The following is a 19,310-nucleotide window of genomic DNA, read 5'->3' as shown; positions in this document are numbered from 1 at the left end:
TCTCGATAGGCTTGGGTTCTGTTGTTTGGCTTTGATAGATAAAACAAGTGTTTAAAGTCTGCTCTCACCAGGAAGCCCATGCCTTTGGGTTTGGCTGGCAAAGTGTTGTAGGACGGGCTGGCAGTGACTGCAGCCAAGAAAGTGTGTGTTTTCTCACAGCTATTGGCCACCTGTGAAGAGCTGGACCCAGAGATGAAAGCTGCCCTGCTGAGTAGTCAGCAGTCCCCTGAAGACGCTGACTTATACAGTGAACCTCTTCTCTTCTGAAGGATGTCTGTGCTGGGAGCGCCTTGTCCCAAGGATGGCTTTTGTTGGTACAACAGTTTCGCTATGGTTCCTGAGCAGTTTTAAACTGAAGAATAGAAAGACCACTTTCTTACTGGACAGAGGCAGCAGAATACCAGTGTTCATCAGCCCAGGCTACTTTGTAAATAATTTATTACAAGCATAACCATGGAGCTCTTGTTACACTAAAAAGTGGATTACAAATACCTTCAATTGCTTTGAGGCAGGGGTAATCAATTATTTAAAATCTGAGCCTGGTTCCAAGTCACTCACTTTCCCAGGGGAAATGAACCTTTTGCCCTGCAGAAGAGCTAGTACAGACTTGAGGGGCTGTTCCATGACCGAGAATGTGAGGACACCCTACTTCTACCAATCCACAGGGAAAAGCAGATGTGTACACATCTGTCCATACCCTTAGAGTGATTCCATTCCATTTAAACCCTGCTTCATTGGACATATGCACAGGCAAAAAAAAAATTAAAGCATGGTTATCTTTGTGTTGGAGCAAGCTGAAACTATTGCCATTGAGTCCAGTTCAGTTGGAGAAACTATTAAAATTTTTGTTAAAAACTCTATTTGATCATTTGATTTGTACAAGGATGAGTGACTATCCACACTGAACCTTTCCAGGCTTTCAGGTGGGTTCCTGTTGTGCAACCAGTTCAGGTTTGACAGCCTGACTTTCCATCGTCCCTGAGGGGTTCATTAGACCAGTTGGCTGCTCACTCTGCAGTGGTTTGGCTTTGTCCTGGTTCTGGGTCAGTGGATGCACCATGGACATGTGGACATTCAGGTTGTGAGCCTTTTCAAACCTCCGGCCACACTGGTCACAGGCAAATTCCAGCTCCGTCTCGGCTTTGTGTTTGGTCATGTGGTATTTCAGAGATGCTCGCTGCCTGCACTGGAACCCACAGATTTCACATCTGAGAGACAGAGAGAGAATGAAGGACAGACCCGATGTGGGGTCTGAACTGCCACTTACAAACTATTCAGACTCACCAGCTCTCAAAAACAAATTTAATTAGAAACTTTAAAAAACCCAACTACCATTAAATTAACAGCTGCATGTATAAAGACGTGAAAGAAGTAAATGCATGAGAGAAAAAAAAACATCTTCCAAATCATCACACATTTGCCCAGTGGCTTCAATGCAGGAAGGGGGAATAAAAGACAAGACCCATCCCTTTTTCCCCTTAGCTAAAAACATCCTAAAACCAAGTTTTTCATTAGAACTGCCCAACCCACACTTACTGGAGGGGCTTCGCTCCTGAGTGACGCATCTGGTGAACTGAAAGGTGCTTCCGCTGTTTGAACGTCTGTCCACATTCATCACAGATATAATTCCGTACCTCTGCAATGCCCCCCAAAAAAGTGAGACTCAAATTCAATTCCCCCTTCACAGTTTCTAAATATAACCAATGAGGGAAGGCAGACTGATCCAGATTGTCTGTTTTCATCCTAATTTCTATTTCCAAGGAAATGGTCAGGAGAAGAGGAAAAAGAAATATTAATATCTACTTCAGAAGCACCAGGCAAGTAGCCACATGGTTAGAGAGTGTTTATGCCTGAGACTTTTCCAGGGTAAATAAAAACTTTACCATTTAGGCAAGTGTGTTAGGTGCAAAGAGAGGGATATAGCTTGAATTGTGAATTTTACATTATATTAGTGAACATCAAGGGGCAGCTAGGTGGCGCAATGAGTAGAGTCAGGAGGGCCTGAGTTCAAATCCAGCCTCAGACACTTGACACACTAACTAGCTATGTGACCTTGGGCAAGTCACTTAATCCCAATTGCCCTGCCTTCCCCCTCCAAAGAAAAAAAAGTGAATATCAAAAAAAAAAATCAAGCTAAGTTAAGGAAATGTTGCCAAATAAAGGTTGCCAGCTTCTTTTCTGGGGGGTTAATAAAATTATCTGCTAATTATGCTTGCTTGAAGAGTTGTTTAAAAATTATATCTCTTTACGTAAACATTCCCTCTCCAATCGAGTTTATCCTGTTTGTTTATCTAGCCTGTTTTTGCTAAAGTAAAGGGAAACTCACTAGGAGCCTGGCCTTTGACATCTGTGTCTGTCACCCAAGAGCTTTCCTGGCTCTTCAGAGAGGCTCATCAGCAAGGTGGCCATGGGGTGGTGGAGCAGCTCTCCCAGATGATAATAAGAACAGCAAGCATCCCCATCCCTCTTGAAGGTTCTCACTTTATGCTCACAGCAGCCCAGCCCTGGGAGGGAGGTGCTATTGTATCCCCATTGTATAAATGAGGAAAGCTGAGTCAGACAGTTAACTACCAAATCATGCAGAGTTTATGCTTTGCATAAGTGGAGGGATCATCCATGCTAACAGAATTGTGTAATTTTGAATATTAGGGTAAAGATAAACTTTAAGACCAAATTAGTGGGGACAATACAAATGAGGCTAGAATTATTTTTAATATTAACAATTGCCATTTTCTGAAGTGATGAATCTCCCCCCTCCATCCTGAAAAAAGTTTCCTTTATGTCTCATAATTGTTAGGATCAAAGATATTCTTAGTCATGTATGGGTTGAATTAAGTTATATGGCCTCTGGGGTCCTTTTCAACTTAGAGATTGTGTTTCTGTTAGCTTGGGGAACACCCTACATGGTATATGCAAGTGAACAAAGGAAAAACCTTTCTTTAGCAAGAATGAACAGTGTAGAGATAGTGCTCATCTTAACCATGAGCCTTAAAATTCTGATTCATAAAATACAAGGACCATATCAGAAAAAGATTAAGGAAGTAAAGTAGCTTTATGAACTCGTCTTCATGTGCATAAACATACCCAGATTGTGATCAGGAGGCCTGACCTGCCAATGTCCTGAGCTCCAAATGTACAAAAGGAGACAAACCAGGAGGGCCTACGAGGACCTAGAGCAGAGGTCAGCCTACCTGTGTGAATGAGCTTGACATGACGCTGCAGATAGCGGTCAATCATGAACACCTTGTTGCAGCCAGGGTGGGGGCAAGGCCTTTCTCGTACTTCCTCATGATGCTCTTTTATATGTTTCTACAAATGAGAAAAAGAGATGGATAGATACCCTTGAAGTAGCCATCATACACCCTACAAAAGAAAAAGTAAGAACAAGAGTCCGCAAAAGAAACTAGTGAAAAGAAGAAACAGAACTCTCTACATCTTTCCAGACTGTATGAGATCAAAGTGATGCTGAACAGATCTGGGGCCACAATTTTATTATTCTTCTCCTGGAAAGATAATATGCCAAACACTTTCTCTAAATGTCACTAAACTGTTCATAGCCTTTGAGGGAAGGCAGCATCGGACACAGAGTCATGAAGACATGGATTCAGAACTGGCTTTAGCACCTAACCGGCTGTGTGACCATGAGCAAGGCACCTCTCCTCTGTGCTTCTCTTTCTTTGCCTCTTTGACAGGGGTGTGTGAGGAACAGATGAGAGGGCACGTGTGCATGTGTGACACACACCTCTGTTCATCTGGCAGTTAAGAAAACACTTTCTGAAATTCTGACTTGGAGCCTCAGTGTTTAAACATGTCCTGAGGGTAATCTCTAACATTTCGAAAAAGTCTTAATGGAATGAAAAATTATAATATCCCTCTCTTCAATGATCCAAACACAGGTATAGGATTATAGAAGAATAAAGAATTAACAGGGGGACATATCTCAGATGGTCAAGGAATCAACCGAGAAACTTGGTATAAATTAATTTCTGACCAAAAACACCTAGAAGTTGTTGGTTGTGTCCGTCCTATCATTTCTGACATGAATAACTAAAAACAAGGAAAGTGATTGCTATTCCAGCCCTATCTAGAATACTGGAAAAGCCCCGTTTTGTGGGTGTCATTTATGTGTCTTTAAAGCCTGAAAAAGTCTTTATTCAATGAAGAGACCTTTCCACTGAGGAAGTACAGCTTTATTTTAGCTGTACAATAAAGTGTAAAATTTGAGCCTAAAGGCTGAATTTGAATTTTTGTAACCTCTAAAAGGAACAATTCTATGAATCCGTAGTCCCACGGGAGAAGATAAACATTTTTCTCTGTGGAAATACTGGCCTTCAGCATCTCTCATCAGTCTGTGCTTCACTCAAATCTACCTTTCAAGAAAAACCCATGGACTATTGCAAAAGCCTCTCCCTTTTCTGATCTGTCCTTCAAATAACTGCCAAATTGATATTCCTAAAGCAGATCACATCATATCACTCTCCTCAGAAAACCTTCACTGGCTTCCTAATACACCTAGGATCAAATGAAAAATCCTTAGCCTGTTACTTAAAGCTCTCTACAACATGGCTCCCTCTCATCTATCTTTCCAGGCTGGTTTCCTCCTACCCTCCCTCACATACTCTCCACTCTAATCTGTGCTGCTAGCTCTTCCCTGCCAATAACATCTCAGTTCCCATCTCCCTGCAGAGGGTCCCTCATATCTAGAATGCACATCCCTCTTCACCTTCACTTCTGAGAATCTCTAAATTCCTTCCAAAGAGGAGCCACTCCCTAAATATACAAAGCCTCCCTAGTTATTAGTTTCTCTCCCTTCTTCCTTCCCTCCCTCTCTCCCTCTCCTTGTACGCCCTAGAAGAATATAGGCTCCTTCAAGGCAGGGACTATTTCATTCTTGTCTTTGTATCTTCCAAGATAAGATTTATGAAGATCACAACAGTCACTCTACTTCTGAGCATCTTTGTTAAAGAAAATAAAAAAGATTCCCCTACCCCCACCCCCCACCTTTTGCTCTCATATCCCCTGTACATTATAGGCACTTAATGTTTTGTAAACCTTAAATTAGTATATAAAATTTTTTTCTTGGTCCTAACCTGATTTCATTGTTGGAGAATGCCCTACCAATGCAACTAATAGTATCAGAAACACTGAAAAGTTAAGTGATTTGTCACACATAGCCAAGGTATATCAGAAATAAGACTTGAACCCAGGTCTTCCTGACCCCAGGGCCAGCCCTCTATCCAGTACACTATGGCACCTCTTGATATTGTTACCCCTCCATCTCTCCTCAGACTCAGGACTCTAAACCTAAGAACCTTGGGAATAGCTACATTTCCAACCCAGGCCCACCTTCAACCCCACCAACACACCAGCTGCCACTTGGGAGTCACATAGCCTAAAAGGCCTTCTGGTCATCATCCCCAAAAGCAACTCTGAGGGAGATGCAGTATGACAGTTTCTCCTACAGATGCTATAGGTACAACTACCTGAAGACCCCAAAAAAGAGTTTTCCCCACAGCCTTTGGCCTTGTCAATGGGTCCAGCCTCAGAAAATGATGGAGTTCTGGCATTAGTACTTTCTGCTTTGCCACTACATCCTAAGGACCATGGGACCTGCTCCTGAAAATGCCTGTGTAGGTTGTCTCCTCCATTAGAGAGCAAGAACTAGACTCCTTTTCTATTGGTATCCCCAGCACTAAGCACTGAGTTTTATACATAATAAGTACTTAATAAATGCTTTTTCAGTCATTATTATTATTTGAACCAAGTGACCCTAAATACCCTAAGGAAGGTAGAAAAGCCTTCATATATACTAAATATTCACAAATTTTTTTATGATAGCAAATAACTGGAAACAAGTAGGTGCTCATTGATTTGGAAATGACTGAGATCAAGAATGGAATACTAATAATAAATCACCGAAATACTACTGTATTATCATAGGAGATGACAAATAAGAGGAATTCAAGACTGCGCCATGTCACACTGAAGTTTCTCTTACCATCTGCTTTTTCATTTGGGTTTAATATAAATTTGTTCAGCACCTCTGTTCATATATAGATCTAGATATAATGCTGATACCAACAGATAATACAGCACTTCCCTCATCCTTTCCCATTAATGCTGCTTTCATTTAAGTACAGGCACTACCAACCTTGCCTATGCCATCTGTGAAACTGCTTCAGATCAAACCCCAATGTAAACCCAAAAGGCTAATTTTTGCCTTACCTTCATCCCATCTGCCCCTCTGTACACAGCTGTGCAGCCTTGGTAAGGACACTTATAAATGGTAGGCAGCTCTTCCCTGCAATTTAAAGTACCATATGAGTCAGAACTCCTCCCTGAAACCTGTAACAACTGCATCAGTGTTCCCTCTTCCTACTGACCTTTCACATTTTATCTTCTTCTTCCAACCAGGTTTGGGTCCTGGTTTCTTTCTAATTTTGGGTTCATCTGACTTCTTGGCTTTGCTGTCACTCATCTTGCCAGAGATCCTGAATTAAAAATAAAAGACATTGATTTTTTTAACTAAGGGTAAAGTTTAATGTCCTATGTCTGATTTCTATGACCCACACTTTGTGTGTATGGCATGTTGTGTTCTTACCACACCTACTCATGTAGAAGGCTTTGCAGTTTTTTCTTTCTTGAGCCATCACAATTAAAAATGTGTATCATAAATACAGCTTCCAATCTTCCTGGTATCCTAGCCTCTCAGAATCTCCAAATCTCACTTTGCAGGCCTTAGTATTCTTCATTCACCAGAAGAATAGTTTGGTTCTCTCCAGGAATGTAAATATGTGTTGTAACCCCCTCCCCCAACCCACCTTCTACCAGGATGCAGGAGCAAGAGGGGGAAGAGTGATTTGGTAAGATCTAACTAAAAATGTATACATTTAAGTGCCAAGACACTTTAGTAACTTTTGAAGGAAACATTTCTAAAATGTATGACATACTTCTCTGCCTTTTAAAATAGAATACTGAGGGCAGCTAGATGACCCAGTGGCTAGAGCACTGACCTTGGAGTCAGGAGGACCTTAGTTTAAATCCAGCCTCAGACGCTTGACACTTACTAGCTGTGTGACACTGGGCAAGTCACTTAACCCCAATTGCCTCATCAAAATAAAGTAGAATACTGAACCTAAATTAACTGTTGCTTAATGACTCAGTATTAACATAAAAAGCAGTTACTATAATATGCATGTCTTCAAGCTATTTAACTATATGGGACTAAAAATGTCCACACACAGCCCACCCCCTGCCCCAGACTGTTATGCTTTGGGAGTTCTCATATTTATTTTTCAATGATTTATCTTTTTTGACGATCAGCTATTCCATTTTGCTGCTGTCCACTGGCCTACCTGCAGCAGCACCATTTTAAATTTTCTGTTATAAATCTGCTATAAACTGGGAAAGCAGTTAATCAAGCATGTCAGAACTGTGTTTCGACTGAAAGCATAAGCAGGCTCTGAGGGAGACTCTGAGGGGCTCTCCTTTAGGTAAAGTGCATAACTTTTAATACATAAACTCTGAGCTGTCCACTTTTGTTCAGGAGACCTTTTTACTTTTGGCTTGCTTTCTAGTTCTGATCTATATTCTACATAATAGACAGTGGCAGATAAGTGAAGTATTGCTTTATAAAGAGAGGGAAATTCCCAAATGTCTAACTTCACAGAGATGTGAGGAAAACACTTTATAACATTTATAGAAATGTGGTCTGTTCTAGCCAAAAGATATTTTTAAAATTCACAAATTACGCCCAATACCTATCATGTAAGGAATTTCTTAATCTATTGTACACTTTCCAGTGCATCTCTGTGTGAATACCTGTGACCAGCCAAAGAATAAGCACATGTCAATCAAATATCAAGTGCCCACAAGGAGTCTTTGGGTTATACATTCCCCAGGTTCAATGAAGCCTTTCTTAATAGTAGTCCTAAAGCAGCTTTGGTGGAACATGAAAAGATAATTGAAGCAGTTCTTGGTGAACAGGTTTCTACCCTTTAAATGCCTACTCTTTGCAATTTCATGGACTTCCAATCATTCTTTAGTGATAACTGTTATATAATCTAAGTTAAATTAATCTCAGTATCCCCAGTTTAGATATGGTAGGGGCATTAATTGACTCATTCCTTGTGAGAGTTCTTAACTGCCCCAACCCACAGACTCACTACATGGCAACTCCCTGTATACATCTTGATGCCATGTTGCCACCTTTGTACCATTTCTCTACTCCTTTACCCCCTTTCTATCTCTCGCTTTGGCAAGAGTAATCAAATGAAATTCCTGGAAAGACAGGTTCTAGTCCAAAACACTCCTTCCCAGTCATACTACTACTTTTTTTATTTGTTATCTCCCTTTATTAGAATATAAGCTCCTTGAGGGAAGGGATTGTATTTTTATACTTGTATCCCCAGCATCTGGCACATAGTAAGCACATAATAAATGCTTTTTCTTTTGTTCAGTCATTTATCTATGGCATGAAAGAAACTGTAGGGGCTTTCTTCACAGACTCATGCTGACCAAATAGACCCCACGCTCATTCTTAGCAAATCAAATTTCAAAAGGCTTTAAGGGATTATACCAGGCAAAGGGCCCAAGCACTGTCTGGAGGAAAAAGACACACATGCAAAACATTTTTCTGTCTCTTTCTTTACCATATTCAAGCCAGGATATCAATCTCTAGAATTATCCACTTAATACCAATCACTACCCAAAAATTTACTTGTAGACAAGAGGCCTTACTTCTTTTCTGGATAAGGCTCAAAGGATTCATCAGATGACTGAGTATTTCTCCTCTTGTCATTTTCATCATCACTCAAGAAGTCTCTGAAAAAGAAGAAAGCCCCTTTTAACAAAGCACTGACTGAGCAGTGTTAAGGCTTCTGCAGTATTTACAGTTCTTATCTGTAGGCCCTGGCCCTCACCCCAATCTTTTGTAATTTGTCTTATCTCGTTACCAAAATACCTTAAATGTTAAGAACACCAAGACCTCCAAATACATTCCCTATCAAAGTGAGTGAACAAACTATCACTAAGCTAAGAATGATTTTATGTAACAGAGCTCTTAAGGACAACACGATTCTTTAGGGCAGGTGGATTAGTAGCTTGCCTTTCTCTCCTTTTCATGGGCCTAATTTAGATAACCAGGGTCTCATCTGCATGAGCTTTGTTATTTTAACACCTTAAAGCAACAGTGCAACTATTCACACAGTGAAACTAAACCTGAGACCTTCACTCTAAAATATTTGTCCCTAATAACATTCACTAGCAAATTGTGTCCAAGTTAGAAGGAAATGTGTCTCTCACAGCATCTCTCTCACTGCCCCGAGTCATACTCCACTCAAAAGACCCTTGAATCAGCTCCTGGTCACAGTGCTAAGACCCTAAAGGAATTCCTATTTCTGTTCCCTTCTACCACTTAGGCACTAAAGCTACTCAATTCAAAACAAGATCTGCCCCACCCCCCACTCCCCTAGGGAACAAAGCTCCTTTCTAGTTCATATGTTACAATAACATTTGGGAGTTAGACAAAATTGGTATCTGGAAGGGCGTACCTGAGAGATGATAACTAATGGTAAACAGATACCAGAAGACAGAATTGTTTTGACAACTCTTCAACACTGCCCAAGCCAAAAAAAATTATTCAATTGAAAAGGGATTTTTTTTTCCTTTCAATACCACTGGAACTTAGGGCACTGACCCATCTCCAGGAGATCCTAAATTAGAAAGAGAGAAGCTCAATCTGGGCTGCAACTCTAGCCCATAATAAGCCACCATTAAAAGTATGGTGTATTAGAATGAATGCTAGATCTGGACTTGAGTTCGACTCCTGGTTCCACTTCCTTTATTACTTGGAATAAGTCAAGGGTAAAAAGTGGGACCCAATGAATTCTTCTAGTCTTTATTTCCAGATCTCAATCCAGGAAGGCAGGGGCTCCTGAGGACAACTCTGGACATTAAAAGTCTATGATGACCAAGTTTGGTTTGTGAAGAAGAAATTTTAAGCTATTTAAACCCACTCTTCTCTCACCCCTCAGAAAGGTCACTGAACTCGTCTTTTACCCGATCATCCAAGGCTGAAGATGAAACCTGCTTCACACTCAATTGCCCTGAGAAATAAAGAAAAAGGCTTGTGTTACCAACATAAAATGGAACTGTAAGACCCAGCTCTGGAGTACTCTGCAACATGACTTGGTCAATAATTTTTTTTTTTAAATTGCCACTTAAGAGGGAGGACAGTGTGTGAAATCACCGGTCACTGCTATGTGCCTGGGAGAAAGAATTACTTGAATACAGTAGCTATTTCAGGCACAATTGAGGGCTATTTCACACTATTTTCTATAGGGCCTGCATTTTTCTATAACTCAAAGCCTGCTTTCCACCCTCCTCCCCAAGACCCTGCTGCTAGACAGACAGCTTCTCCCTCATACATGGCATCTTGTGGTTGAAGTACTAAGTACAGTATCCCCAAGGTGTCATACAGGTCCAAGCTTTAAAGATAGCCCAAAGATACTATTAGACCTAGTCCCCTACATAACTGGTCTGTGTTCTTTTCTGCTGGTCAGCTAAAAGAAAAAAGCCATGTATGATCTATCCCAATGGAGTGTCACCAGGGCATGCTGGAGGAGGACCAGGCAATTCTGCAGCAGGAACCAACACACCATCCCCAGTCATGACAACCCACTTGCCACCACTGCATTCTCCCCCCACATCCCATGGACAAGTAACTGATTCTTCTCTTTCCCCACAATCAACTTGTTCCACAAAAATAGGTCTGTGCTTCCTGTCTGCAGCATTAGGGTGAATGGAAGACTGGGTAGAAGAGAAGTGAATGTTAAAAGGAAACCTGCTGAAATAAGGTCTTGTATATCAAATGACCGAAGAGAAAGAGACCAGGCAGGATAAAGGTGCCCTGCTTTCTCAGCAGCTTCAGTGGGAGCACAAAGTGCCCTAGCCATTACCCAGCTCCCCTGTGAAGGAAGGAGATCCATAGACTGCTTCACCCACAGTTGCACCACCTATGGCCACTTATAGAGTTGACTGTTGTGGCCACAGGGAGCTCAAGAACATTGCCAGCAACTTGGGGTGACCAGAGACAAATACAAGCCTATGGGAATGAACAGAATCAATGGAGCAACAACTGGCCAGCAATTGTTGTAGGCAGTCTAGAGTCGCCTACCTGGGAGGAAGCAGTGGGCATGAGGCTTCTTACCTTGGGCCCCGCTTGGGGGCTGGCTAGGCTCTGGTGGTGAATCTGGCTCAGGCCCCGCAGGGTTGTCGTCCAAAGGGGGCTGAACTTCATCTGTGTTGGGCAGTGACTGGCTCTCTGTGCCAGCTGGCACCATGGTCCCTTTGCTCCTAGGACTCTGCAGGACAGCTGCAGGAGGCTTGGTTCCACTGTTGATGGAGAGCCGATGGGCTGTCTCTCTATCCCATTCCCATCTGACGGCCAGTGTGCTGTCAAGTAGCAGGGCACTGCAGTTTGAGTCTGTATCCATGATGTAGTCATGGCCCTGGTCACAGCCCCACACAGCCTGGATGATGCCACAGTACTCGGAAGACAGCATGTTCTGGAGGCTTGGCACTGCTCCACAGCTCACTGCGTGCCCGTGGGCCCACCCCACCAGTCGGTGCAGGCACTGGGGACTGGAGGTGATCAGGTCCACTGTGCAGTCAACAAAGACAGAAGAGCCCCCAGAGGTGGTTAGCACCCAATAGCGGGCATCAGACCAAACATCTGTCACAGGAAACTAAAGTTCCCAAGGAACTGGGGGACATACTCACTCAGACAGGTTCCCTCCTCTGTCTCAGCCTGGGACCCATCATCAGTGCCGCCCCTGCAAATGGAAGCAGCACCAGTTGGATATCACATGGGGATGGAGGGGGAGGGAGGAAAGGTGGCATAGGCCAATGGGCCCAGGCCTCTTGCCTATAGACAACAGAGCATGCCCTGTCTGCAGTGGAAGCTGAAACCAAACAGCCTTGCCGCCTCCTGGGTTGGGCGCAGCCCAGGAACCCAACATGAGGTGTGGTTCAGTGGCTACAACTGCTGACTTGGGAGCTGTGAGCTCTGTTCCTGCTGCCATCAGCAACTGGCTGTGTGACTCAGGGCAACCTCAAAACATCACCATTCAGCCCAACTCAACATCTTGGTACAAAAACAACCTACTTTCCTCGGGGCTTCCGGTGGCCTGTGGGGGATGTATTGACCCTCTGCAGGAAGGACTTGAGAATGCTGTGACACTTGTAGAACTGGGCGTGGCAGTTCTTACAGACAAACTGGGGGAGGGCTGGGTCCTGGTGAATGGGCACCCCCAGCAGGCGCTTGAAGTCCATGAAGAAGACCTGCTCCATCCGGCGCGGCTTCTCACAGCTCTCACCTGGCACCTGACCAAATATGTGGCGGAGACTCCGTGAGGAAAACTTCCCGTGACAGAGGCGGCAGTACCCCATGCTAAGAGGACGGCCTGGGCCTGTGAAGAGGATGAGAAGAGGCGAATGGCACACCAACCCGGCAAGTGGATTTTTTTTTCCTAAATAGACAAGGCTGAGACATGAGCTCAGAGATTTCCATGTCTCATTGGAGTATGTGTGTGTTGGAAGAAAAGAGATTCTCAGCACACTTATATCCCAAATGCTGCTGAATCCAAAGTTTCTCCATGCTTGAAGGGGGGAAAACAGCAATATTTATACCCACAATTCTATCAAACTCAAAGCATTCCTGCCAAGCATGGAGGCCCTCCCCAGCATCTTCACACACAAACAAACTTTAAACACTGACTAATGTGTCTGGGCAATAGTCAAAGCCATGGAGTTTGGCTCTCAGCCTGCATTCCTAGACTTGAAATGGAGACCTCTAGTGACTGGCGATGATACCAGTACTTCATAGTACATAAAATACTAGAGCTGAAAGGAACCTGAGAGATGAATGCATCCAACATGATCATTCTATGAGTGAGGAAACTGAGGCCCAGACACAAGCGACTGGTCCAAATTCCCACAGGGAACAGTCAGCAGACCCGGGATTCAAACCAGGCTAATGATACCAAATGTACCATTTTTCCCCCATGCCACATTGTTATCTCATAAGCAGTGTTGCTCACTCAAATCCAGGTCTCTGAATCTTAGTCGAATGCTATTTTTACTTTACTGTGTACTTCTGGAGCACCTTTTAAAGAATTCCTGGCATTCTCCCATCAATAATTTCATTTCTCCTTAGAGCATCTCTTCGAGGATAGAGGATGCTGGCCCAGACATGTGTCTGAGCTCTGCCACTATTTAGCTGAATAGCCTAAGGCAGATAACCCCCATCTATCAAATGGGGATACCATCTATCCTACCCTACCTATCTCACAGGGTTCTTGTGAGGTTTAAATGAGAAGATGAACATGAAAGCTCTTAAAAATAAATGTCAAGGGGCATCTAAGGTGGCGGAGTGAATATAGCACAGGCCCTGGAGTCAGAAGGACCTGAGTTCAAATTCAGCCTCAGACACTTGACACTTATTAGCTGTGTGCTAATAAGTCACTTGGGCAAGTCACTTAACCCCAATTGCCTTGCCTCCCCGCCTCCAAAAGCAAACAAAAATAGATGTCAAATATTAGGCCTATTGTTATTCCTTCTTTTGAAAATGGGGAAAATGAGACAGCAATCAGATGAATAGTCAGAAGTCATACTATGATTGTCACAAAGGAGGGAACTTATCAAACCTCATACCTAATGTTAAACCTTCCCATATCAATATCCGTGGACAACAATAAAGGCAAATGGAAGCAAAACAATTTTCATTTAAGTGCTACTGAATGGCCACTGATATCAATTGATGAGCATTTATTAAGTTCTAACTATGTGCCAGGTACTGTGGTTAAGTAAGTGTTCTGGATAGAAAAACAAAAATGAAACAATCCCTTCCCTCAAGGAAGAGAACATCCATTCTCTTCATTCACAAATATAACCACATATGGTCTTGGAGCCTAAAGAGTTCTTTCTCTCTTATAGGAGAGAGCCTGGCTTGTGCTGCTGTGGTTTTCAACCCTGCCTAGAAAAATATCTAAATCACAATGTACAGGAAAAATTATATGGCCCTTAGAACATGATACAAATTTTCTCAACAAAGCAATATTTTCAGCATCACTAAAGGTCCCTTACTTTATAGAGGAGGAAAATAAGACTATTGTTACTACCAGTTAGCAGTAGAGCTGGGACCAGACTCCTGGTACATGGCTTCTGACTCCTAGAACTATGCTCTTCGTAATATAATGTGTCTTTCTGGAGCATCTTCCACAGAATTAGAGGGCATTTCACACCCATTTTACAGAAACCCTCCTTCCCTGAATACTGTTCCCAGGTGGTAATTCCTGCTGCTGCTTCTGCGAGCAAGAGCAGATGCTATGACTAGCTGAAATCTGAGGAGGAGGAAAAAGACTATCTGGGGGAATAAGGGAATGTAGAAAGAAGAACAGAATTTGTCTCCTGCTCTTCATACCCTGAGACAAGGCTCTAACAGCCTTTAGACATGACCTAAAGCGGCACTTAAGAATTCTCACAACCCTCAAATATCGTTCCCCTCCTCTCAACCCTAAGAGGCAGGCTGAAGTAATACATACTCTGATGCTTTCAACGGACATCTCATCTCAGATCGAGTCAAAAGACGTAGAGTATTAATATTGGGCAGCCTTGCTCCCATTCCCCACCTCCCAGTTAAATCATACTTCTTCTTCTTCTCTGCATGGTCTTACCCCCAGCTACCTAGGGCTCAGTGTGCCTCCCTAGTCAGACACAAGGAATCTTTCCCCCTGCAGACTTGGGGCCTACTCACCAATCTGGTTAGAAGTCCAGCACCACACAGTGCTTACTTACTCCCAGGATCAGAGTTAGACTTTAGCCCCCTGATCAGCTCAACCAGAGTCCTGTTCAGGGTAGTACAAAGTGTTTGAGACTTAGGAAGCAAGGATAGAATGAGGCTTTCCCACTTTCTGAGTGACTGGCTGTTGAGAAAAGTGACTCCGCTTGCATTTTGGTAAGGAAACTCAAGAACAGAATCTTCCAAAGAGCAGCTCCTCCAGAACTCTTCTCAGGACTCTCAACAACAACCACACTCAGCTTCAAGGGATAGGTTCTGACCAGCTCATCTTGGGATTTTGGTGCCCGTTCCACAACTAGGTAAGTCCTAGTGATTGTACTTTTAACTCTCAACATATGTGCACACTAGTCTTGGGCCTCTAATCAAAAATTGTCACTAGTGGGATAAGAAGCAAACTAAGTAAATACTACATGGCGAAGTGAGCAAGGTTGAGCCCCCCTTAATTGGCCAAAGGATGGGAACAGGGCTAGAAAAGCAAAGTTCTGAGGCTATCACAGGGACTAATAGCACCTTCCTGCCACCCCCACCCCACCCCCCAAAAAGAAAGAGAAAGGTCTCAGGAAATAGACAGTGTAGCATGTGAGGAGAGCAAGTTGAACTATGATGAAACGCACTGCCTGTCCCAGTCCCCACTAAGCAGCTGCGGCTTTCAGCACTTGTGAAACAAACCAATCTGTTACCAAACTGGTAGCTTTCACACCAACCCTCTCTCTAGGTTACACTGTAGCCAGATACAAGAAAGAAACACACAAGGAATGCTTATCTAACAGTGGGATTTTAAATGACCAGTCTTCTAATGTTACGAATTATTACCTAAAGGGAAAACAAATTGATTCTTGGTCTCCCTATTTAGATAGGAAGCAGGGGACAGTTGAAGTCAGATTTGTTACTGTTGTTCAGTCGATTTTCAGTCATGTCCAACCCTTCCTGACCCCATTTGAGGATTTCTGGGCAAAGATACTGGAGTGGTTTGCTATTTCCTTCTGCATCTCATTTTACACATGAGGAGACTGAGGCAAACAGGGTTAAGTGACTTGCTCAGGGTCACACAGCTAAGTGAGTGTCTGAGCCAGACTTGAACTCAGGGAGTGGCATCTTCCTGATTACAAGTGGCCTGACCACATAGCCTAGAATCACTAGGTCCAAAGTTCCAGTCTCCCAACTCATGCTCAATCTCTCTCTCTCTCAGAGTGTGTGTGTGTGTAGAAAAAATTCTGGGGTGTAAAGCTACCACACATATGCCAATGAAGAACATGACTTCCTCTAGTGATGGAGGAAGACGTGGGGATAGATGGTGACCTGAAAAAAACAGGCTAATGATGGATTTGGAAGAGTGACAGAGGCTACTGTTATAGGTTTGGGATACCATTTCAAATGTACAACACAAGTGGCCACTGCCTGAAAGTTCTCAAGACAGAGAGCAGAAATGGAACAGGGTAGGCTGGCACCTGACTGATCTGGGGTCTGCCAAGCCCTGTGTGACCTTGGACAAGTCTCTTAACTTTTATGGGCATCATTATTGGACCAAATGATCTCTAGGGCCCTTTCTAGCTCCACATCCTTGGAGTTCCTAATGCCCACTAGTTGGGAGGCAAGCCTCCAGGGGTTGCTGCGGGGTGAGAGGACAAAGCCCGTCATCCCCTCAGATGTCTCTGACTATATTAGCGAGTTGAGGGGATTCCTAGGGATTTCTCCAAGAATGTAAGGTGAGAGGGCTAGGAAAGGACTGGGAGACTGCCTGGGTGACCTTGGGCAAGTCGATTCCCCCTCTGGGTCTCAGTTTACTCCTCTGTCAATGCAAGGGGGTGGGAGTGCTGGTGATGATGATGATGATGATGATGAAGTGCGGGGGGGTGGGGGAGAGGCTCACATAACGCCCTCCCAGCAACACTCTGGGAGGAGGAGGAGGCAGGCTTTGGAAGTTGCGGAGAGCCCGGAACGGGGCTGGCCTGGCCAAGAGGCCGGCACCCAGAGCCCGGGCCCGGCGGGGCGGGGGCGGAGCGGGGCCCCGCGCCCACGATCGCGAGCGCACGCGGCCACCCACCTGCCTCGTCGGAGCCGTCCTCGGTCACGGTCACGGCGGCGGCCTCGTCGTCGTCCTCGTCGTCCCCGCAGACCCGGGGCGGCCCCGCGCCCCAGCTGCCCCCGGGCCGCGGCGGGGCCTCGGCCGCCCCCTCGCCGTCCTCCTCCGGCCCCGAGCCGCCTGAGCCAGCCCGCGGGGCCCGGGCCCGGCTGCCGGGGCCGCTCGTGGCGGCGGCCGCGAGCCCGCGCTTGCCGGCCGCCCCCGGGGACAGGAAGCGGCCCAGGCGGTCCCGCTTCATGGCGGCCGCTGCGGCTGCGGCTAGAGGCCGGCCGCACTCATGGCCCGCCGCCGCCGCCGCCGCCCCCGCCGCCGCCGCGCCCCTCTCCGGGGCCGGGGGAGGAGCCAGGCCGGGCCGGCGGGCGAGCGAGGCGGCCGGAAAAGCGGCACGAGGGGCCCCGGCGGCGGCGGCGGCAGCGCTCTCTGCCGGCCCGGGGGGCCCGTCGCCCCAGCGCGACGCGGGCCCGGCCCCGGCTACAGTCACGGTTCCGGCCCTGGCCAGCCCAAGGTCACCGGCTAGCGCCGCAGCGGGCGCTGCTGGGCCCCCGGGGGCCGCGCGGGGCCAGGGCCGAGGGGTACCAACGCCGGCCTGCCAAGAGCCCCCGGCCTTCCGCCTCCACCCCCGGAAAGCAGCCTTTAGGGGAGGGGGCTCGCAGGGCCCCAACCAGGGACTTAATGCCCAGCTCTCCTCTGCCCCCCAAACGTGTGCAAGTCACTTATACGTTTTATCTGCGTCCCTTAAATCTAAACAGTCCACGAACTCGAACCCGCACTTGTAGCGGTGGCCCATTTTTGACGTGTAAATATTCACGCTGAAAATCTGCCCAGAGCTGGCTTCTGCACACCCCGGCCCAGCCTTCGCCATCCTCTTCCACTAATCTCCTCTTTGCGATCTAAAACCCCACCAAGCTGAGGGCGGGCGCTTTCTTCCTCTTTCTGGCCTCCCTGCCTTAACTCAGGCTCTATCCTAGGCTTGAAAGGTCCTCTTTCCTCCTCTTCCACCAAATTCCTACAAATCCTTCAAGGTCCACATCCCTCTTGAAACCTCCCTTTTTCCTTTATAAAAATCTGCCTCTTAAACTTCGCGTTTCATTTTGCTTTCTTCTTTAACGTGAGTCATAATCCCTATTTGTACCAGTATTTCATTCCCCTTCTAAGCTGTGATCTCTAAAGGCAGAGACTTGTTTCTTGCCTCAATTTTATATCACTCCCAAAGTCTGACACAACATTGTACACACAGTAGTTATTTAATGCATGCTTTTGTATTTCAATAATAGCAACTCACATTTAAAGAATGGTTTTTGGGGGTCCCAGATGGGTGATTTCAAAAGCATGAGAAACTCCTGGTGTGGGGTTGTCCTCCACCAATGCATATCAGCAGTCCTGTATTACTTGTAGTTATACAGTTTCATGAAGGACAGAGAGTTTAAGGATCTTGCCCTTGGTCACAAGTATGTGTGAGAACCTAGGTCTTCTTCATTCCAAGACTTACTACTTTCTATCCCTTACCCCAGTAGCCTTTCTTTATTACACTTAATGGTTTACAAAATACTTTGCATACCTTATCTCATTTGATCCTCACAACCCTCCCATCAGGGTAGTTGGCATTATGATCCCTATCTTACAAAAGAGGAAACTGAAACCCACAGAGATCTGCCCAAGGTCACAAAATCAGCCGAGCTAGGATTTATACTCCGGACTTCAGACTTCTTCAGAGTTGCTCGAACTGACCGAGGTGCTGAAGACTAAAGACAAGACTAAATTAAAATTAACTACAAAAAGGACAGCTAGCATTTATACAATGCTTTAAAGTTTAAAAAGTACTTCATCTGTGTTAATTTATTTGATCCTCACAATAAATGTGGGATTTTTCATCTGTTTCCCATCTTTGCCTGAATTGGCCAGAGTATTGCAACTGAAGGCTAAAGAGATAAGCAGAAATTAAAGTTTTTAATTCATCCAAATTTACCAGTGGAACTTTCTCCCTGGTTTCCTCTTTCTTCTCAACTTCTCTACAGCCTCCCAAATCCTTCAACTCTTTGCTTCGGTGAAGTACAAAATATCGAGGGAAACCATCCTTCTCCCTTTCCTGGACTAACCAAACCCAAATTTTCTATCCTCCAGACTTTAAAAGTGGGTCTCCCAGAGAGTCTAACCTAGAAGTAAAATGCGTAAGGGGAGAGGAAAAATCAGTCCAGAGCAACGTGGTAGAAAGAGAAAAACAAGTAGGACTTCAGAGAGCTCTGCCTCTAACTAGCTGGGTGACTTTGGGGTAAGTCCCAGCCCTTCTCTGAACCTGAGTTTCCTCATCTGTAAAAGGCATGAGTTAGGAAAGATAATAATTCTGACAATGTATACTTTCTTAAAGAG

At 45.0% G+C, this 19,310-nt stretch overlaps 2 protein-coding genes across 2 annotated transcripts in view; one reads left to right on the top strand and one right to left on the bottom strand.

Annotated features, from left to right (window-relative positions):
- Nucleotides 1-425, top strand: part of FANCA (FA complementation group A) — a 103,303-nt gene extending 102,878 nt beyond the window's left edge. The window contains exon 43 of the mRNA XM_036750246.1: nucleotides 160-425. Within this exon, the coding sequence (XP_036606141.1) occupies nucleotides 160-267 (108 nt within the window). The 3' untranslated portion in view covers nucleotides 268-425. The remainder of the gene's footprint in view (nucleotides 1-159) is intronic.
- On the bottom strand, nucleotides 407-17,030 carry ZNF276 (zinc finger protein 276). The gene is made up of 11 exons (XM_036750247.1): nucleotides 16,905-17,030; nucleotides 12,167-12,470; nucleotides 11,782-11,834; nucleotides 11,210-11,662; nucleotides 10,028-10,106; nucleotides 8,740-8,823; nucleotides 6,384-6,491; nucleotides 6,226-6,301; nucleotides 3,192-3,309; nucleotides 1,537-1,636; nucleotides 407-1,208 (listed from the first exon to the last, which is right to left on the bottom strand). Exons 2-11 carry the CDS (start codon nucleotides 12,448-12,450, stop codon nucleotides 920-922), a joined length of 1,644 nt encoding a protein of 547 aa, XP_036606142.1. The 5' UTR covers nucleotides 12,451-12,470; nucleotides 16,905-17,030; the 3' UTR covers nucleotides 407-919.
- Nucleotides 17,031-19,310: the final 2,280 nt, after the last annotated feature.

Source organism: Trichosurus vulpecula, chromosome 3, assembly GCF_011100635.1.
Source record: "Trichosurus vulpecula isolate mTriVul1 chromosome 3, mTriVul1.pri, whole genome shotgun sequence".
Lineage (NCBI taxonomy): Eukaryota > Metazoa > Chordata > Mammalia > Diprotodontia > Phalangeridae > Trichosurus > Trichosurus vulpecula.
This window is presented reverse-complemented; position numbering and strand designations above follow the sequence as displayed.